This window comes from Lissotriton helveticus, chromosome 6, assembly GCF_964261635.1.
Source record: "Lissotriton helveticus chromosome 6, aLisHel1.1, whole genome shotgun sequence".
Lineage (NCBI taxonomy): Eukaryota > Metazoa > Chordata > Amphibia > Caudata > Salamandridae > Lissotriton > Lissotriton helveticus.
In genome coordinates this window covers 1,084,634,391-1,084,656,153 of record NC_136067.1, presented here as the reverse complement: position 1 = coordinate 1,084,656,153, position 21,763 = coordinate 1,084,634,391, and the positions used below count along the sequence as shown (strand labels likewise).

Genomic DNA, 21,763 nt, shown 5'->3' with positions numbered 1-21,763 from the left:
AACTTTGTTTACAAAGTTACCTCCAATCAGAACGCGTCTTGCAATTCCGTGCGACCAATGGGGTGCACGCGTTCAAAATAGTTTCGACCAATGGGTGCGCGGCCCCTTCGTGAGACAGTTCTCACTCTTCGGCGCTCACCCCTCCTTCACAATTCCAGCCCCGCTACCCGCCCGCTGTTTCTACCAATCCCAGCGCGGCACGGAGTGACGTCAGAGACGCTTCGCGGCTGACTCCCTCCCTTCACAAGGTAACGGAAACTTTCTTTCTTTCTAAAGTGCTAGTGCTTGGTTATTTTACAACGAATACACATTCGCCACAGTGCTCAAGTGTCTAGACAGAGAAAGAGTTATTTTACTGCAAGTAAACTACTTCCATTTACTTTTCACACGCTGCGGGTAGATCTCTTCCGCCTACCCTTCACTTTAGCATCAGTGAACCTGTTACTTCCCTAAACTCATCCACTTCTCCGGGATATATCCGAGTCTAGGGTTTCCCAGCGGACCCCTCTGCTTTCACCCAAGCTCCAATGAACCTGCTACTCTTCCGATGTGACCCTTACTAGGTTACGCCACTATGGGAATTTTGCCAATGAACCTCGTTACTAACATTTATTCACACACGTATTCAGAAAAAATCCCTAGTTAGTGCTTCCCGGTTGTACCTAACCTGCACCTAACCTTCCTTGAGCCTGCGACCTCAAGGCAATGGATTCTATTCACCACTTGCCTTTTCAATTCCCCGGGGAGTTCAGACAACATTGAACGAGACGATTTACAAATGCATGGATTAATACATATAACAATATAAGAACAAGAATAACAATGATAAAACAATTCATAAATTTCAAAGCAGCGTATTCTCAAGAGAATGATCAGGTCCCTCGGAACGGCCGCTCTTGTAGTAGCATTAATATACTAGCAGCTACCGACTTGACTAGACTAACTAGTCCTACCTAACTTTTAACTAGTCCCTAACCATACCTCTGCTACCAGAAAAACTGATAGAGCGCGCGAGGTCACCCAACCAATAATTTCGCCGCTTCGGGCCCATATATTTCAATTCACCATATACATTGACCGGGTGACTTCACGGGCTGCTACCAATTTGTGTGAATTCCCTACTGTTATTCCTCAGCGTACCCGACTTTTCATCGACCGACACGGGTACCTATGACCACAATGGATCAGGGAGCTAGCTGTAAAAGGAAAGGCAGCAAAATACAACTCAAAATGACATTCAATACCTTTGTAAAATGACCACGGACAACTGGAAGTTTTAAAGTCTTTATCTAAAGTTCGTTCTCAGTAAGCATTAGATTTACAAGGATAAGGCAATCGATAATCAAGATAATGAAAAGTACATAACTATAGAGAAATAAAGTCAGGGTAATCATGGAAATGCTACTATGGGATGCAACAGGAAAACGCTATGCATTTAGGGCAAAAGTTCTTTGGACAGTTTAAGAAAGGCCGTTCTAGACCATATCAGGAAATGACAAACTGCAATGCAAAATATAATTTCTAACAGGTAGGGTAACATGGGAAACGTTATGAAAATATGCAATGACTTTACGTTTCAATAATTTGCGGCAAAAGCATGGAAAAATCAACATATGCAAAGGTGTGTCTTTATTGAAGCAAAAGACAGGAAAATAGAAAGGTGCAAGTTTTGAAAGATTCAGAGCAATATTTACCTAGACTGGTGTGGAAACCAAACCCTGGCCACGGGTCAGTTAAGGACAGGAAACCCTCAAGGAAGGATACCCCTCAAAGGACAGCAGGTGCAGAATGGACACCCAGGACATGACAGGAAACCCTCAGATTAGGAATCAGGACAGGACCTCAGGACAGGACAGGAAACCCTCAGGACAGGACCAGCACCCGCAGTTCGGAAGCAACGCCTGCGCTCCACCCTCTCTGCAGTTATCGATCAAGACCCCGATTGGGTCAGCGAACTCCCAGCAAAGTGCTTCGCCAGCACTTTAAGGTTCAGTAGAACCTTAGTCTATGGTCAATTTCGGACAGAGTACTCCGCAGTGCTCTGTATCTTCAGTCACCTATTGAGTGCGTTGGGTCAGTGACAGGTCAGCTAAACCAGACAAGTCGGACAATTTCCCTAGGTGAACCCAGGGTAGATATACAGTTTGGGGACGGTGTACCACCCCCCAATGTTGCAAAGTGTCAGAATCCCTCAATTTGGATTGGTCCTAAGATAGGATTTGGGTAACACACCAATCAGAACACTCTATTTCAATGCCTATTTTGCATCTCTGGGTACCGCCTAGCGAGATTGGGGTTCTCATGAGAAAGTCCAGGGAAATACAATGACAAATTAACATTGTTTCAGAATGGGGACACATGACTCCGTCCTGCTGAGTTCGCAGGTCAGCTTCTCAGGAGCATCTTGCCCATCCCTGCCAGCTGGCTGAGTTCCACCAGCCAAGGTTGACTTTCCCCAGGCGGACGGTCCTGCGCAGTAAGGACCTCCAAGATGGCTTTCGGCTCAGTCAGACCCCCATTTCCCGCGGTACATGAAAAGTAAGCGAGAACAAATTAATACATAGAAATAACGTTATGAAAACACATCATTGGTTTTGTACTTTCAACTTATTACTAAAATTGTACTTATGCAGTCTAAATGTTAGCTACATATACACAGGCACAAGAGCAATGGCACGAGCAGTACCACGTTATTGCCAAAGCTATGTATTACGCATGCGCAACTATTTCCCTCCAAACCTGCAAACACGTCAGGACACGTGAGTGTGACTGACGCATGCGCAGAAGCTATTTCAAAGCAGCGGCCATTTTAAAGACTCGAATTAATCGTATTAGAAATACACATATGCAAGCTTCATTTATCTCGTTTCAAAACATGAAATAAAGGTTAGTAAGACGTACAAATTATTACTTGGTTACACATGAGCGAGGTTCATGACTACAGCAAGTCGCAAATGCGAAGCTTTGCTTCATCACTCCTATGGCACCATTTATGGACTTCTGACAAGCTGGTTTTCACCCAGAGTATTGTGAGGGATTGCCTTCAGCTGGAAAATGTGAACAAGATTGGCTGGCTTCGATATGTACAGGGGTCCTCCATGATATGGGGTTGGAGAAACTCTATCTTAATCCGCTAGCATTGGACTTAATTTCGAGAAAAGTGTTGAAAATCAATGTCTAGCCCATTTAGCGGAGCTCTGCCTGCCTGTCGAAGCCAGCAAATCCTCGGCTCAGCATGCGCTACTGATTCAAACTTCTATGCTGATTCAGCCTTATTTAACTTGGAACCTAAGCAGTTACGACAGATTTCTCCTGACTCGGTTCAGGTTAAATATTTGTTTTCGGCTAGTCACATTCCCTGAAGTTAATGACTGGTCGCAGTTGCCTTGTCAATGCCCTTGTGATGGTACCTCTCCCCAATCTACCCTACATTTGACTCTATTCTGTAAATTCTATCTAGAACCTAGAAAGAGATATCTTGTTCTAATTTTAAAAAGTCTAGGACTACGTCATTGTCGCCCCGCCCTCCTAGTTCTCCAACTCCTCGAGTTTGACTTCTATGCACTAAACATTGCTAGGTTTTTAAAATTTTGTATTCGACACAGAAAGAACCTATAATTGAAACTTGGTGTTTTCTTTCCTTTTTAATTCCCTTGCTGCGTATTTTAACCAAATTGTATTTTAAAAGTAATTATTTATTTCTTTGACAAATGTATAAATATCTCATGTATGTATTTTTATGTTTTTTTATTATCTGAAACCGAATAAAGTAATTACTGACTGAATGACTGAGTGGGTGTGACCATTGTGCACTTCTATGGAGCACTGGTCCCCTAACTTCTAATATCACAGCAGTACATGATGACCACAGTGATCTCAGGGGTGCTGGAAGGAATACTTTTTTTAAAACGGTGTTGCTGCCATCAGTAAACATCACCAAAGTCATAGAAATTGTGAAAAATCCAAGGGTCACACACAGAGGTGTAGCAAAGCTGCTACGTTCATTCAACAGGACAGTACTCAGGGTGTGGTATTTATCAGGTGGCGTATACAGCAGCACATTGTTGTAAATATATTAGTATAGCATGGTATGGTATCGCACGGTCACATACACATTTTTCATTAAAATTGTCACTACATTCTCACATTCCATTTTTGTGATAAGACTTTGTAGCGCACACACGTGGCAATTGAGTTTCAGCGACTTTTGTTTCCAAATTACTAAGTAAAGGTCATGATCCTATGTAAAATCTGTGTTTCCATCACACCTCAGAATTACAGAAACAGTTCTTCATGTGTGCTTTTAACTGCTGGTGTATCGTGAAATATCTGTACAATATATGTGTGTGCATATAGATTTTATTGTGTTAGCAAAAAAGTGACACCCTACAGCTTTTCCTTTCACACTCCTTGTACTGCAGGAAGATTGCCACATAGTTCACTTTACAAAATCCTCTCAGTTTGCAGTTAGAAGAAGAAAAGTAATCCCCAGTCTCCACAGTAAATGAATAAGCAGCAATCTGTTAGAAGACATAGCTTAATATTTGACCTCTGGCTTTGAACGCACAGCAAGTGTAATAAGAAAGACATTTGAGGGCACCGTTATTGCTCATTCACCTTCCGACCTCTAGCATGGTTATCTCTGGGGGTGCTGCAGCACCCCCTGCACCTCTACTTCTAATGCCTGTGTGTGATCTAGCACGCCATCCAGAGGTACGCTAAGTTCTTCCGCATTACTAGCCATGGCCTGAAGTGGAGTGGATTGAATGTATCACAAAAGCAGCCAGCGTTTAAGCAACATTGGTATTGGATACTGGACACTTGTCTGTGCATTGCAATTTACTGGTGGCAAAAGTTGTGCAGAGTGGAGGCTTTCTCTTCCTTGCCTTCTCTCTTGGATTGAGGCACACACAGCACTCTTCGCCTACTAATTGTGGCCATTGCACTTTGCAGCCCTGCCCCAACATTAGGGAACGCTAAGATTTCCCCACACCCAGGAAAGAGAGTCACCAAGGCACTGGGTCTGGCATTCCCATAGAATCTTTGCACTCCGAGTCTAACCACATTTTTTAAATGTACTTATATAGAGGACGTGCATCCAGGAGTATCATCGCCAATGATCATTCTTTGTGTTGCAAAATAGGGATTAACCCCTTTTGACTGAACTTGACTGCGAGGGAAAGAGAAAGATACGCTCATACTTCTATTTTCACCCAGGGTTATCATGGTGTCAGGAAAGCTCCAGAGATCCAAGAGGAGACAGGAAGACCAGTACAACCGTCAGGGCAGAATCAAAAGAACTGGGCTTTAGAGCCCGGCTGAAATTAACAAAAGCAGAAAGCCAAGGGCTCTCTAGAAGGGCCGTCAATTGAGAATAAGCTGCCACTCTTGGCTGTATCCCCTACCTTGCATCTCCAGTGCTAATGCTTTTGGTCCAGGACCTGGAGTGGAATCAGTCTGATGTTCTCCCACCTGATAATCATCTACTGTTTCTTAAAATTAAACAGCGGTTAAATATGCTGAATCCTTACCTGCCCCAGCTAAAACCCCAGAGGTCTCTGGTCTCATTCTTCATTTACGAAGATGATGCTGAACATGATTGTCATCTAAACAGATGGTATGCGTGCACTGAGTTCTACCAGGGCAATGGTTTGATTGGTTGAGGAGATCAACAAACACTATGGTAAGAATTTCAATGACACTAATATGTCACACAAGGCTTCTGCCAGTAGTCAAGGTGGTGAGGATACAGTTGGCAGGATTAGTGGTGGTAATGTAGCAGATTCTGTGATTTAATCTAGCTTTGCCACTGATGCAGGATCCTATATCCATATCTATATTTCCATCCTATATCTTTAGTAAGGATCGAAACGCCATCGACATGTTGTACGCCATACACCTCTTTATTTAATACTTATTAATAGTAAGGTTGTCTCCACTATCATTTGTTTGTCCTACCAAAATGTGTCTCATACAAACAATTTACTCTGCCTGAGCCTTTTTGTTTCATGTTGTACGTCCTTTCCACTAAGTTGGATACAGGCTTGTATCCGCCTTTATTTGGTTCTTGCTGAATTTTCAGTATATTTAAGTAACTAAATACTAAAAACACCTGTCCGGCTGGACAGCTGTAAAATATAGTACAGATTGGGTCTATATTTATTATTTACTTTCATTAATCCTTGTCTACAGACCACTGTCTTTAGAAATAATTGATTACCCGAAGTCCCTGGCCAACGTTATTTGAGTTCCCATGTTCTTCATAACAGGCTAAGCGCAATCGCAGGATTGTAAGGGTCTTGTAGTCTGATTCCCCTCCCTAGCTCCACACTCTCTCTCGCCTTTTCTTTTCTCTCACATTACTTGAGCTCTTTCAGACCACACACCTTTGTACTCAGATGACTACATCAAGAAAATCCTTGAGGGCCCGTCATTATGCACTGACTCTGGTGACACTGCAGTAGATACCAACACCTCCCTCGCTGAGCAATTAGAAAAATGCAAGAAAAAATCACTCCGATTACAGCTTATGATACGTATGCTGACTGAATATCTGAAAGCTAACATTATCCCCACAGGCTTACAGGTTAGGAACATCCCTGGGGTATTCACTGATATCGCCAAATATATTACCAATTTCAGTTACATCGGCATCACATGCTCCAGACATTGGATGGTGATCAGTATTGATACAGCCACTGAAGAACTCAAAAAACTAAGCGACAAAATCAATGACTCAGAGAAACAGATCAAAGATAGCAACCCTGCAATTGATTGCAAAAAAACCATTACAGCAGGTACAAAAAACTGTAGGTGAGTTTTATCGTTTAGAACAAAACAAAAAATCTACAAACGTCAAGAAAAATATAAAATCTTACACACAAGAAAGGGCATACCCCTACTTGAATAAGGATTTCTATACTAATAGATCCTAAAACAATCCCCAAAACGCCAGACCTTGGGGCCAATTCAATAGATGGAATAACCTTGTAGGCTTCTCCGATACATCTGCTGACTCATCAGATAACTCTGACCAGGGAGAAGGTCCAAGTACATCTAACCAACCCTCTAAAACTCCTTTTTTAGGACGAGGCCAACCCGAACCCCCAAAGAGAGGCCGGGTTAAACAGCAACAATGCTGGTACAATCCACCAGGGGAACGCCAGACACGTCACAAATACTATCAGTGGTAACCAACCCAACGGTAATAACAACAACGCCAATTTGTCATTTGTTCCCACAACCCATCCCAACTTTTTGGATGTGTACCTTCTGAGATACTTACATTTGAACAAAATGGTACTCCAGGACGTCGCACAACTCCAAACTTTACGCTGCTTCATTCCATATAATATCTCATTGGAAGAGAAAGCAGCACTGACCACATTAACATCTAATGAGACTCTGGTCATCAAACCAGCTGACAAGGAGGGTGGAATAGTTCTTCAAGAAATAGACGTTTACAAAAGTGAAATACACAGACAATTGGCAAACACCGACCACTATTTTAAATTGCCTACTAATGCCACCACAGAACTCCAAAATATGATCCTTCAAGTGACTGATGAGGGTTTAGAACAAGGATTTCTGAGTAAACTTGAGCATCAGTTTCTTAATACCAAGTCACCCCGTGCGTCGGTAATCTATACTTTACCCAAAATACACAAAAATCAAGATAACCCACCCAGCGGCCCCATAGTTTCGGGCTGTGGCTCTATTTGAGAACCGCTCGACCAAAATGTAGACTTCTTTATTGGAGAATTTGTTCCGATAACTGAATGTTACATCCGTGATATCATGGCAATGATCAATTTTGTTGGAAATTACCCATTTGACCCAACCTCTGACACTCTATGCACTCTTGATGTAGAGTCGCTTTATACAAACATCCCCCAAAATAATTCCTTACAGGTCATTGAACAAATCCTCAATACACATCCCCACCTTCATGCGGTACCTACCATCTTTATATTACAACTATTGGAAATTTGCCTCATGAGGAATTTCTTCCTCTTCGATGGCCAATATTACCAGCAAACTAAAGGGACATCAATGGGGGCCGTTTTTGCCCCAACCTGGCCATACTTTATATGGACTCCCTTGAGACCAGATTGATTCTGTCTCCATTAAATCCTTTTCTGCACTACCATTTTAGTGTGGAAGAGATACATTGACGATATTTTTATGATCTGGCAAGACTCTGAGACTACTATGAAAAAATTCCTTGATTGGCTAAACAATACCTGTGAGGGGTTCGATTTGACACTGTCACACAGCAAAACCACAATTCCATTCCTTGACCTCAACATCCAACATTTGGAAGGTACACTAATCAAAAATCTGTTCAGGAAACCCACCAAACGTAACATGCTCCTGTGATACAACAGCAACCACCCACATGCTCTCAGAGACTCACTATCCTACTCACAGTTCCTACGCATTAGAAAGAACTGTATATTGAAAGAGGATTACTTCTGTGAAAAAAACTGACAGCAAGAGGTTACCCTTGCAGATTAGTTCACAACTCCCTGAAAAGAGCCTGGTATTGCCCAAGGGATTGCCTCCTAGAACCCAAACCTAAACACTCACAGAACCGCATAGTATGTAATACAACCTTCTCCCCTGTTTCACATACCATACGTAAAAGCATTCTTAGAGTTTGGGAGGTCATCAAAGCACGCATATTCAAACTGGAACACCCATTGTTTGCATTTAAAAAGAACAAAAACTTAAAGGACTATTTGGTCAGAGCAGCCTTGCCAACTTCAACAAGCACAGGTACACTCAATGACCATTGAGACTTGGCCCCACTCACTGGGCATGTCAAGTGTGGGAAATGTTTTGCATGTAAATTTACTATTGAATGCAAGGAATTTGTCTTTGGCAAAATCAAAATTGGATGGAAATATTTTTCGAACTGCATTTGCAATGTTATATATGCAATTCTATGTCCCTGCAATAAAATCTATATTAGCCAAATGACACAAAAAGCACAAATAACAATCTGCCAACATAGCAGCCGATTACGTTGCAGAACACCAAATGCCCCCCTCGTGGAACATTTTCCGGCATCAGGCCATACAGAGGACGACATCCATTTGACCATCATCAGCGTGATCAAGCCACCACAAAGAGGTGCGTATCTCTCACAGCTCCTCAACAACGAGGAACTCAAGTGGAGTTTACGAACTGGCAGCATACACACTGGCCTCAATCATCTTGAGGATTGCACTACGTTAATTTAAACTGTCTTACTGTGCCATTCTGTCACTTCTCTCTGATAACTCCAAACTCTTTGTACAACATCAGTAATAGTTCTGTAAACCCCTGTGACGGGGTGGAAGGTCCTCCCACGGGACAGAACGAAGATCACGGTTGGTGGTCGGCTGCTCCGCTTTTACCAGCTTCTATCCCCTCTCAGCAGCCCACCCCTTCTACATTTGAGGACTGGCCATGTGACCCGGGTGGATGGGACGCCGCGATAGAAAATGATCGTGGCGCCTTTAACTGGGGATTCCTCGACGACGAGACTCCTCCCCTCAGAGACGTCATCGAGAGAGCATCACAAAAGCAGGGACAAAGTAGGAAGACGGCGGACCGCGATTCCCGTGAGTTAGAAGGAGACGGTGAGCGGAGCAGTGAAGAGGAAACAGAGCCTACGAAGAAGGAGGAACCAGCAAGGCAGACCGGAGGCGGCAGCGACAAGCCAGGAGGCCAACGGTTCTGCGACTCACCCCGCCACGCTCCCGCGGGAGGAGCGTGGCTGAACAAGGTACGGGCACAGTATCGGGTTGGGTGGGACGGCGCTACCAACCAGCCGACTAAGAAACCCAGTTGTATATTGTGTGTAGTCTACCACCCTTCCCCTTCACGAGCACCAGACCTACGTCTCACCGACCTGTAGAAAGCACTGTCACTTGTGCACTTGGTTTCCCTCACTCCCGGCCCCTTTTACTATTAAACCGGACGTGCCGGTTTCCGAAGACGTGCCTAACATCCTGCCCCACCGGACAACCTGGAGTACCCACGAAACATCAAGACGGACCCCGCTGTGTTTGCAAGGGAAAGACTAACTAGCAGGAGCAGAAAGGCATACCTAAAAATAAAACCTTCTTTGAGATCACTTATTAAGGTTTCTGGCTCAGTGACTCCACCCCCTGTCGTCCCAACGCATCCCCCACAACCCCTGGTGGTTAATTATTTTTTCTCTATCTTTCTTACATCTCTTTCTGACTCTTTTATGTAGTGTCTTGCATAAATCTAAGCGTAATTATCACTTCCTTAACATTCGCTCTATACTAGTTCCTTCTTTCATTCACCACTACAAATTGGCTGCCTCCTTTGCGTAACATTGTCTGTCCTTTATTTTCTTTATTTTCTTGAATCTGTCTCATGAACTTATCATCCAATTAGGTCCCTGCCTATTTAAACTGCCTCCTCACCGGCAACTCGTTCCTTCATGTCCCTGATATTCCCATTCATCTTAAACATACATATGCACGGGAGTGGGCAGTTGCCCTATCTCCAGCATTGTACAAAAATCATGTCGGATGGGATGAGAATTCAATCCACCAGGTGATCCCGTTAAAAGTCTCACCAAATGCACAGAGACAATATCCATTAAAGCAAGAAGCTAAAAAACAGGTCAGGGAGATCTTAGATCAACTTGAATACCAAGGGGTGATTGAAACATGCTCCTCACCAATGAACAATCCTTTGTTTCCTGTATCAAAACCAGACAACTCATATCGTCTAATTTTAGATTACAGACATTTAAACACATGCACAAAGACATTCGCTGTTGAAAACGCACACATAATGAATAACATTGTGCGGAAAAAATACAAAACAACACTTGATATCTCGAATGGGGTTTTCTGCCAAAATATAGCACCTGAAAGCAGGTGTGTGACTGCATTCTCAGCGTTGGGGTCCCAGGGACAATTTTGTTGTCTCCCTCAAGGGTAAAAGAGCAGCGGGGTATTTTCAGCCAGGGTAACTGAGTTACTCCAAAATTTTGATGAGGAAGCATTGTCCTATGTGGATGATATTCATCTGACGGACGATGACTTAAAATGGCACTTGACCAGGGTGAGCACCATAATTATGCGATTCGCCTCTTAGGGCTACAAATCTAATTTAAAAAAAATTAAAAATCGCCCACCCCAATGTCCTGTTTTTAGGATATGAGCTTTCAAGTGAAGGGAAAAGTCTGGCAGCTAACTTTTTAGAAAAGTGTGCGCTGCTCCAACCTCTAAAATCATAAAAAAGTTTACAATCAATACTGGGATTCCTAAATTTTCTCAGAATATAAATTTTTGATTACGCGGAAAGAGTAAAACCTTTCTACGACTTAATAAAACCTGACTTTTCTGTTAGGCAATAGACACAGGAATACACAAACATCCTATGTTCACTATAAAAAGACATGATAGCTTCAAACCCCTTACAGACGCATGTAAATGTACGCAACTTAGTGATCCGTGTAATAGCGGGTCAATGCGGGTACCCTTTCTTAACCTTTAATGAAGGCAAAATGGTACCAATCGATTACAAATCACACCTGTAAACAAACGCAGAAATGTGTTTCACTTCAACAGAGAAAATCCTGACAGCAGTTCAGACCGCTGTAGCAAGAGAAAGAGCCCTGGCTCAGGGCAAACCCATAACTGTCGTAACACAGGTACCAACTTTAGAAGCTGTTACAAAGGCTAGCATTCCAAATGCAATAGCCTTACATCTGAGATGGATACAGTGGGCTAATTCTCTTACTGCAACGGATGTTGAATACAGATTTGATCTGAGTCTAAAAACACAAGCATTTCTACAATACGAACAAGAATACCCTCTTGCCTCTAGATCAGTATGAATATATAATTTACACTGACGGATCTGCTCAACCGGCCATAGGGAGTAAGCAACAATACAGCGCAGCATGTGCTATCGTTAAAGGTCGCATGCGGGATGGGAAGTTCCATCCAAGTTGCACCAAAACACAATCTCTAGGAGACCACACGGCACAGTTGGCAGAGTTAAAAGCACTGATACTGGCACTAGTGAAAATGGATCATGAATTCCCCACACTGATAGTGTGTGATTCTTTTTACTGTGCACAATCATACAATGAATATCTACATCATTGGGAACAAAACAGGTTCAAAGATGCAAAAGGTGGCACAATTAAGCATAAAATGCTACGGGAACAGGTAGTTGAGTAGAAAAATGAACTACCACAGGTTCACGTGATTCATAAACTGAGTCATCAACGTGATGGCGTACATGTTGAAGGGAATTCATTGGCTGATGAAGACGCAAAGGGGGCTGTTCGCACAGCTTCCGTAGCTGCAATCACTCGTTCAAAAACAAGGATAGACTGTGAGATTAGGGTTGTTGTCATTGCTTCACCCAAAGGCAGCTCAGCAGTACCAAATAAATTTCCACTCAAGTACACCTACAAGTTAGATGCAAACAACATTTTGTATGCTCAGATTCCTGGAGTGGGAGACAGAGTAATACCAAATACGAATTGTAGGCAAGGTTTGATTTTTGCAACACACGAGGGTTTGGGCTCTGTGCATACAGGCGTTACAGCGACTATTTCATTGTTGAAAGAGCGCTATTGGTGGCAGGTCTAACAAAGCAAATTAAAGACATATGTCTTGAAATGTGACATCTGCCAGCAGATGAAAGGCTCTACCATAACACGCGTGGCACAGACACCATTATTAAAATCAGACAAACCTCTTGCTTGTGTGTATCTGGACCACTGCGGCCCCTTACAATCTGATGGGGCTTACAAGTATATCTTGGCAGCAGTGGATTCATGCTCAAGATTCTTATGGGTTTGGCCTCAGTGCTCTGCTGATGCTCGAACTGTTATCAAAGATTTGTGAGTATTTATAGGGACATACGCAGTTGGCACGTAACATTCTGACAGTGGCCCGGCGTTTAGCTCTCGGGCTTACAAAGAGGCCACGGAAAGTATGGGCGTAGCATTGCGGTACTCCTCTCCGTACCATCCTGAGGGAAATACGGTTGTGGAAAGGAAAAACCGAGACCTAACGCAATCTTTAACAGCTAGGGTATTAGGCAAGGGCGGGAGTTGGGTCAATTATCTATAAGAGGTACAGCAAGCACTCAACAACCAGTCAAGAAGTTCACTAGGGGGTGTCACTCCATATGAGGTCCTATTTGGGAAGAGAATGTGTGTACCTGACCTTGATTGTGAAGGCACAATGGCGGATGAGAAACAATTTGTTATCCATGATCGTTTGGCTGTTTTCTAAATGAATCCAGGACACAACAAAGTAACGCCCACCTGAAATAGACTGCCACTGGGGAAGTCAAGGCAGTCACGGCAGGACCTGTCTGGATCCCAAAAGTCAGGGATCTGGTCAGAGTGAAAATAGCGGATAAAAAAGAATTTGGACCACCATACAGAAAGCCTGTACCCGTCCTAGCAATTCAAGGAACAAGAATTGTACTTTTACAGTCTCTTGCCAGAAAAAAGGAGAAAAGATTTGTCTCAATCGACTTAATCAAACCAAACTATGTGGCCGATACCAAGCATTAGGCCTCGTGGACTCCGCAGTAGCAGATGCCCTCCTCTAGCTGCAATCCAAGAAGTTCAAACAGTAAGACTCATCACATTTGAAGAGCCACCTGTGCGGAATAAAGGACTATGCAACAATGCTATGGAGCTCGTTCACCTCGAACCAGAAGTGCAACTTCAAAATGAAACTTAAAATAACAAACAAGTTGCAATTAGACCAAATACAGATGTCTACATCAGCATGATACGACGAGAGCAAATTACAATTTCAACAAATCCCGATGCAATTCCTACAATTGATCAAACTGCTTCTGGCTACTTCATGAACTTTGATACGTTTTCTTTGGATACAAGTGAACCAGAAACGATGCCAGCCCAACAACCACGGAAGCAGCAAGTCAAGGACTTTCTGAACTTTCTCAAAAAGACTTACCTGGTATCGCCTTGGGTAGAACTATGGGTAATTACTGGGATACTGTTCTTCCTTTTCTGGCTAGGTTTACTTATCATTTTTAGCATGCTTATCAATGGACGATACCGTTAACAAAGCTCTACAAGCCAAAAAGTAAATTTGATTCTGAAGCCACATCAGTCCTCACATCTTGAACAAAGAGACTTGTAATCAGTGAACATTACAGCAGTTCTTATACCGGATGGTATAGTTTGGGACAAGATTGATTTCAATATATTCGGTCCTACTGAACTTTTAAAAATTTCTCATGTATTTTGTAATTCATTGAGTGATAATATTACCTTCAGTACAGTTTCTGATGATTGGGACTCTGAAACGGTTAATAACATGTTGTCTGATTTAGAGAAAACTGCCGCATTTCAGAACACTGAAATGTTAGAAGGTACTTCAGACTATGACACTCTGTACTGTTACCAACATTATGGTCATAATTTCTTGCACAAATCTATATCACCTAGAAATTTTTTTGAATACCACCACTGGGAACAGTGCCCTACACCACCAAAAAGTAGTTTACAAACATTTGCACAGAAATGTTCATATTTTTCAGGGTTTAACACCACTGACCCGACCTCATTTTATTATAAGGTTACACCGACATCGGCACTGAAAATTATGTTGACAAACAGATTTACTCTGCTTCCTTTATTGCCCAATTGTCTGAACAGGGTTATGACCTATGGAAGGACACAATAGACTTAAAATCAGTCTGGGGTTCTAGAGACTGGCGTGTCCAGGGAACAGAAGTGCTATTTAGAGCATTCCTCACTCCACAGCAGATGATATTTCTGAATGACACTGTGCAACAGACATCCTGTCTTGGACTAACCAAGAATAAGGACCTCGGACGTGTATCCTGGGAGAGATGAGCAAAATTCTGGAGGTGACACTTCCCCTTGACCCCAAGTTTGTGTTGCTGGGAATATCGACTGAGGTGGATCTGAATCGCCCTCACCTAATTTTTGCCCTACTGGCCTTAGTGGTGGCAAAGAGAGATTTGGCACAAGCATGGGGAGCACCGTTACCCCCTAGGGTGGGAGAATGGAGGAGGGGAATGGATTTATACATGGCGGCTGAGAGGGTGACTTACAAAGCTTGAGGCTGTCCTTGGAAGTTTCGCAAGATATGGGGGAAATGGAAGAAATACCATGGTTTGGATGCGGGCTTGGGGAGTGATTGACATGCTCATAACCACGCTGATTGGGATACGGTCCCTTGTATATGGCTTTTTAGCTAAGAGGCTGGGACTTGCGGGGCCTCCCTGGAAGACGCGAACATGTGATGAGCCACCGCTTGGTGGAACAGGGACAGACAATGTTAAACTGCTGATCGGGATACTGTTGGGATGGGTGGAGGGGGAGGGGGTGGGGGGATGCTTGGTGGTGTGGAAAATTTACATTGATTTGCCAATAATGCCTATGTTGATTCAAAATGCCAATAAAAAGTTTTAAAAAAAAGAATAAGGACCTTAACACACCTGGATTCCAACACCATCACAGATGATGGGGTGGCAAAATTCTTCACAGGAAGGGGCAACAACAGATGACATTTTACAGTACAATAGATCAGACCCTACTTGGAAAGAATGGTTGGTGTGACCCTTAGACACAAACAAATGTCAGAAAAGATTCGGGGGTACCACCAAAGGTTTCAGTATCCATAAACCAGACCCACGTTATGTACAAAGAGAACACCCAGGGGTAGTGACATCCTACATTGTTGAGAAGTTGTGCCTTGATTGGCTACAGACCTCAACACTCACAGAGGTGAAACCGCACTTATCCTTACTCACACAAAACATGGATCTTAGGAATTGTTTACTAGGTCCCAGGAAACCCTGTCTGAAACGTTTCATATATGCTGGAATTTATGCTGCCTATAATGAAATTTGGAAAATATCCCAACAAGAGGCTGCAGAGAGAATACGGGCAATGGGTTAACTGCATTGACCTCCAGGATATATTCCCTAGGCAACATTGTATCTTCTGTGATAGATATACTGGAACAGGATTTAACCCTATTTGAACACGGGCAATCTCAGTTACGTTTCTATTATGTTATTAAGTTGGACGCTGCCATCTTTGCGTGCAGGCTATGTGCCATGGCATTTTATCAACAGTATGTCTCTGTTTTCTGAATACAATCTAACAGAGAAAAGATGGAAATGGCACAAAGGGGAGCAAAATATACAATTCTGTGTATTGAAAAACTGGATAGACTACCTTTTACGGTAGCGGAATCACCATCAACGGAATGGCTAATCCATGGCCACATAACTCTACCGGTCACTACTTTTCAGTTACAATGTCGCATTGAGCAAAAGCAGGTAGGCTAATATGAAAAAATTGGTAAGAAACACATTAAGGAATCTTGGGAGTTACCATACAGATTTCGATGCCGGAGTGGGGATCAAGAAGTATTTCTAAGTGGTACTAACTGCGGGAACGCTTTGAGCTGTTCTCCCATGTGCCAGGATATTTCCCTGCACAGAGCTTGTAATGGTTCGGCAGCAAACTCGTCCTGCCACATGAAAGGGACTCCAGCAGCAGGGATTACTCCGGTATTCAAGCTGCTCTCCAATAGGAGTTACTTGATGTTGAACGATCAAGGTTGCTGTGGGGTGCTTTCGGGCATTGCCTATCTGGTCACTGTGAACTCCAGGGTTACTTGCTATATGCAATTATTGTTTCCCCCAATGAATACAATCAGGGAGGCAACGTTAAGGCCTTTGTTGAATGTTTCCATTATACAGTTTGATACTTTGAGCAGACTGAAAGATAATGCTTTTACAGCAAACTGTACCCTTAATCTCCGCTTGAGAGACCTTTGATCTTCAAATCACAAGGACCTCAACTGAGATACAGGTACTTATACATACAAACTGCCCCTTTCATTTCACAGAAATGGTGGGTCGTATCTTTAATATGTCTAATACGAGTGGTATTGTACACCTATTTAAGACCACAGGATCAGGATTTCTAAGCACCTTTCAGACAATCTTCTGTGTTATTCCAAATTTTATGCACTCCATATTGGGAAGCATTTTTGGAGGTCTTCCGTTGATCCTGCTCTCTATCTTGTTAATCCTGATTGTCATTTTTCTGCTACGCAATGGACGGCCCATTCACCAACGAGATGGCAAAAACACTCCTGGAGTGCAAATACCATGAGCGCATGGTACAACATCTGGGCACACCTTGTCTACGGGAACTGAGCCCCTCTTGATTCTTACCCTTTAGACCAGTCTGGATGGACTGTATATTACCTGTTCTTCGGTGCCTGTTTTGGGGAGAAGAGTGCGTCTTGGACCTCTGCCTGACACTTGCATGGGACACGCCTACAGACTTTAACGCCAGGCTGGAACCCGTGAGGTCCCATGCATGGCAATGTTTCCAGCGTATTCCTAATAATGGCTACATTCCTCGAGAACCCGCAGGTGCCTTTTACAACTGCGTTGAGCATCAGCTCTTCCAATAGCACTCAGGTATCGACTACAGGACCAGCTGCCTCTGCACCAACTATTGGCAGTTCTGAGTATCATCTGTACTCCATTGACGTACTCTGGGAGGTGTTACAGGGACCGTCCTCTGCAGCGGCGGGTAACAACGATGTTGAGTCTCCCAGCCAAGACACTTAATCTATAATTTGCTCATCGTGTGCTGGGAAAGAATTCGGATTTTCCTTTTGGATTCAAAACTCAACTAAATGTGGAAAATGTCCTTAAATTGAAACTCTTCACTGAAAAAGCATAGCCTTCTGACCCTTGTAGAAGTTTGACTTGTATAAAAGAACTCAATTAAGACTTCAGCTTAAGTATCAATTCCAAAAACTGATTTTCGATGTAAAAAAGATTTTTCCCCTCTTACACTGTTTTTAGATGATTTTAAAGACAATGTTTTTACGAAACTCACTGATAATTTTATGTGCTGCGACCTAGTGAAGAGAGTAGTTCGCTAGCATTTTTTTATTGTTGACTATTCGGAAGAGGAGTGGGTGTTATGTTTCATATAGGTACCCTAATATAGGCCCAGGTAATATCATACACCTTCACCTACATTACCTCCCTTACACTACACAGTAATGAACCTTTTAGGATTGCACCTTTACTTAGTTCTGGTCCTGGGCGCAGAAGGAGAGTTTCTCCCTGAACAATAGTGTCCTTTAACTTCATCAATAGGCTCACACAGTATGAATGAATATTCATAACAGTTCTTGGAAACCAGGCTGGGGTTACACCACCTGCATAATATCTACGTACAAGGTTCATCCCAAACGTCATCCTCAAATCCAACAATGACTAACACAAGAAACAAGGGACCAAGGAACCCTAGATACTTTCTGTATAAATACAGCACATCTTGCTGGTGTTAGTCAGAGGGAACCAAGGCTTCCAGGCCGACACACTGACCAGAGACACTGAAGCTCCTGCATGCAGACCCTCGAGCTGACAGTGGTCTAACAGATCCTGTGCGGTTGTCCAACTCGAGATCAGGACGGGGTCCCACACTCTATCACTTCAGGTAATGGGATTCGACTAAATACTAGAGGGATTCTTGGCTTCACACCTACTCACATGCTAGGTGCACTCGGGTACATCTAGATAGGCATTGTACGTGCAATTTTATCGTGCATTTTATATTCATGTATGTATTCATGGTTAAATCAAGATGGTAGAACTGTACTATCCTTTTATATTCACTGTACTGCTAATCAGATATATCTGCTACTGTCGAACGGTTGTTGCAGCACATCCATTTTACACTAGAAGAACAAGGGTGCAATAAATTATTTTTGTAACTCGCCCGACTGTTTCTTCTGTGTAACTCCCTGAGACCGAATAAGTGAGCATGAGTGACTGAGCGAAAAGTAGTACATTGTTTCCACGATCCTGAGGGATCAGGGTTGTCATGTTCTAAGGTTGCCAGAAACTATTCTCTCCCCGATAAGAGGAGATTCTAGTGGCACTGTGAGCTAGCTAAAACTGAAAGGCTTACATTCTCCGTGGGGGTGCTCAGAGTCAGTCTGCCACCAATACCACAGTTTATGTTATCTGGAACGTGCAGATCATGTATGGGTAATGTAGGAACTACACGACATTATGATGTACATGGCACACTTGCTTATACAATTGTGGGCTGCTGTTTTCAAGCCTGAAATGTTTATTTTCTTATTTTGTAAATGTCATATGAAAGTCATCAAATTGATTCTTATAATGCTGACTAGAACTAATTGTCTTTCTCCTGTTCCAGATGAGACTGTTTTAGCTGCTGACTTAATAAAACTGTGTTTTGAGAAAAAAGGCTTAGTAGTCCCTCCTTAGTACCGCCTTGTATCGTTTTGTAACCTCCCATGGCAACACCTCCTGTTACGTGTGCTGGAGCAAGGTTTCATACATACATCTAGGGGAAGCTTTTCTATGTGCTTTTACTAACAGTAACCCGAGTGTCCTAAAAATGGCCGCCGAAAACGCAGGAACCTTTCTGCGCTTGCGTCTGCCACATTTACGTGGTGTGACGTATCTGTGCTTTTGGTAGGAACTTCTTGCTTCTGCGCACTTGTGGCAAGATGGTCGCTTCATGCTTACTCATACTAACGCATATGCTGCTGCTTGCACTAAAAAAAATTCGTTCTGCTTAACTATTAATGCTATAGTATAAATAAAATAATGGGGTTAGAATAGAGATAAGTGGTATACAGTGCATTCATTTATTTTTGTATTCTAATGTGTCTTTCTTTGACTTTGTTAATAGCTCATATTTGGGCCGAGTGTGACATGAACAGCCATATTGAAAGACTAATCTGCGCATCTGTCCAGAACTCTGAGAAACCTCGAACAGCGGTATTGAACTGATGCCAGTGACTGTCTTTCTGCTAATGCACCTGGTAAAACCTCAACCCTAACCTGGGAAAGGAAGAAGAATTGCAACTTTATAAAACTTTGTATAATAAAGATTAAATAATATTGGTGGGCGGAATAAAAACATGGTAAAATAAATTGTGGGCGTAAACTTTGATCAATTATATTGAATTGAAATGATCTTATCTTAGTATGGTGTGATGACCTCTCCTCTTCCTTTTGACCAATCACTGAAGGGGAACACATAGATTTGCAACATTTAGGGGTGGTACACTGCCCTGAGAATAGTATAACTAAGGTAGGCTTAGATAGAGAAATTGTCCGACTTGTCCGAGTAGCTGACCTGTCACTGACCCAATGCATGCTATAGGAGATCGAGAGCAGAGGTGCTGGCGGAGCACTCTGTCAGACTAATCGAGATTTGCTGAAGGGAGAATTATCGATTACCCAGTCAGGGTACCAAATTGGCGTAGAGGGAGGAGTGTAACGCTGGTGTTGCACATAGCTGAGGTCACCTGTCCTGATCTGCATCTGTCCTGTCCCGTGGGCACCTGATTAGTCGGGAGCCTTGTCTTTACCCCAGTCCGTAGCCAGGATTGGTCCTTGAACCATTCTAGGTAATATATAATCCATGTGGTATGTCCTTGTGCTATTTCCCTTTCTCAGTCTTCGCAGGTACCAATGTTCAAAGGTATTACTGTGATTTCTTGCAAACTTTATGTCCTATTAATCATTTTCTTACTGAAATTTATGGTCACTGTAATTTGGACAAAGACTCACCGAAACTTGCATAGATAAAGAGTTTAAAACTTCTCCTTAGTCTGTGGTTATTACAGTAAAGGTAAATGTTAAATAACTACTTATTATTCTAACACCCTTTTTTGATCCCTAGAACTTATAGCTTGGGTGACAAGGATTGCTAAGTCATGGTTTACAAGTATAAGTCCTAAAAGGACTCAAAGGACTGATTGGCTGTAAGTAGTAGAAAGCAGGACTGCTAGTTCATTGTATGAATGTTTAATGGCCCAGGTGAGTTTGGTAAATTTGAGTTGGTAGTCCCGTGCGCCATCACATGTGCTGTTTCTAGGTAGGCTTTGGTTACAGCCTCTGAGCACTATTTTCTGAAATACCTCTGTCAGATATGCTCTCTCCTAACACCTTTTTAGGTCTCGGCTAGACAGCGCATGCGCTGTCTCGTCGAGAGATGGTGTATACAATATAGTGGGGGAAACTCCGCCCACTTTCCACCTATCTTTTTGATTAGCCGAATTCCTAAATGCCGCAGTCTGATTGGTTTTCTTCAACTTAATCCCGCCTCCTGACAGCCATGTCATTATTTTTCTCCTTCCATAGCTATGCGCCGCTTTACTTTTAAAACTGGTTTGTTCCCCTGCCTCACCCAGTTCCCTCCCGCAGTCCGTCACTTCTCTGCCCAACACAACGCCCCCACCCACTCCCGTTCCTGCCTTCTTGGAGGACCGCAGTTTTATTTACAATGCAATAGGGCTCACGTAAATACGAGTCCTATTGCATTTGTAAGTGCTTTTTTTCCCTCTGGTTGGCTGGCTGCATTTCCACTCTATTTTGCCTGACCTAGACTCTTTGCATGCGCGCAATGCTATACATCGTATGCATGTGCGCCAAAAGTCTAACACTGCCTCTTGTTTTTTCCTTTTCAACTCTCCGTGGTGAGCCCGTGCTCCGAGGGCGATTTCCCCAGGCATGTTGACTTACTTAATGAGGGGAGGTCACTCTCCATGCTGTGAAGGTCTGGGAGTGTATGAGCCTTTGTTAAAGTGTGTGTGAGTGTACTGCTAGTCGGCACATTGTGCGCAGGTAGGACTCGCGTGTTTGTTACTGCAGGCTGGGTGTGGTGTGTGGG

At 43.0% G+C, this 21,763-nt stretch overlaps 1 protein-coding gene across 1 annotated transcript in view; it reads left to right on the top strand.

Moving 5' to 3' along the window:
- The window catches only part of LOC144762618 (uncharacterized), a 59,624-nt gene extending 39,749 nt beyond the window's left edge, over positions 1–19,875 (top strand). Inside the window, exons 2-3 of the mRNA XM_078647846.1 lie at positions 7,087–7,630; positions 19,775–19,875. Of these exons, the coding sequence (XP_078503972.1) occupies positions 7,087–7,630; positions 19,775–19,875 (645 nt within the window). The remainder of the gene's footprint in view (positions 1–7,086; positions 7,631–19,774) is intronic.
- The last annotated feature ends 1,888 nt before the right edge of the window (positions 19,876–21,763 follow it).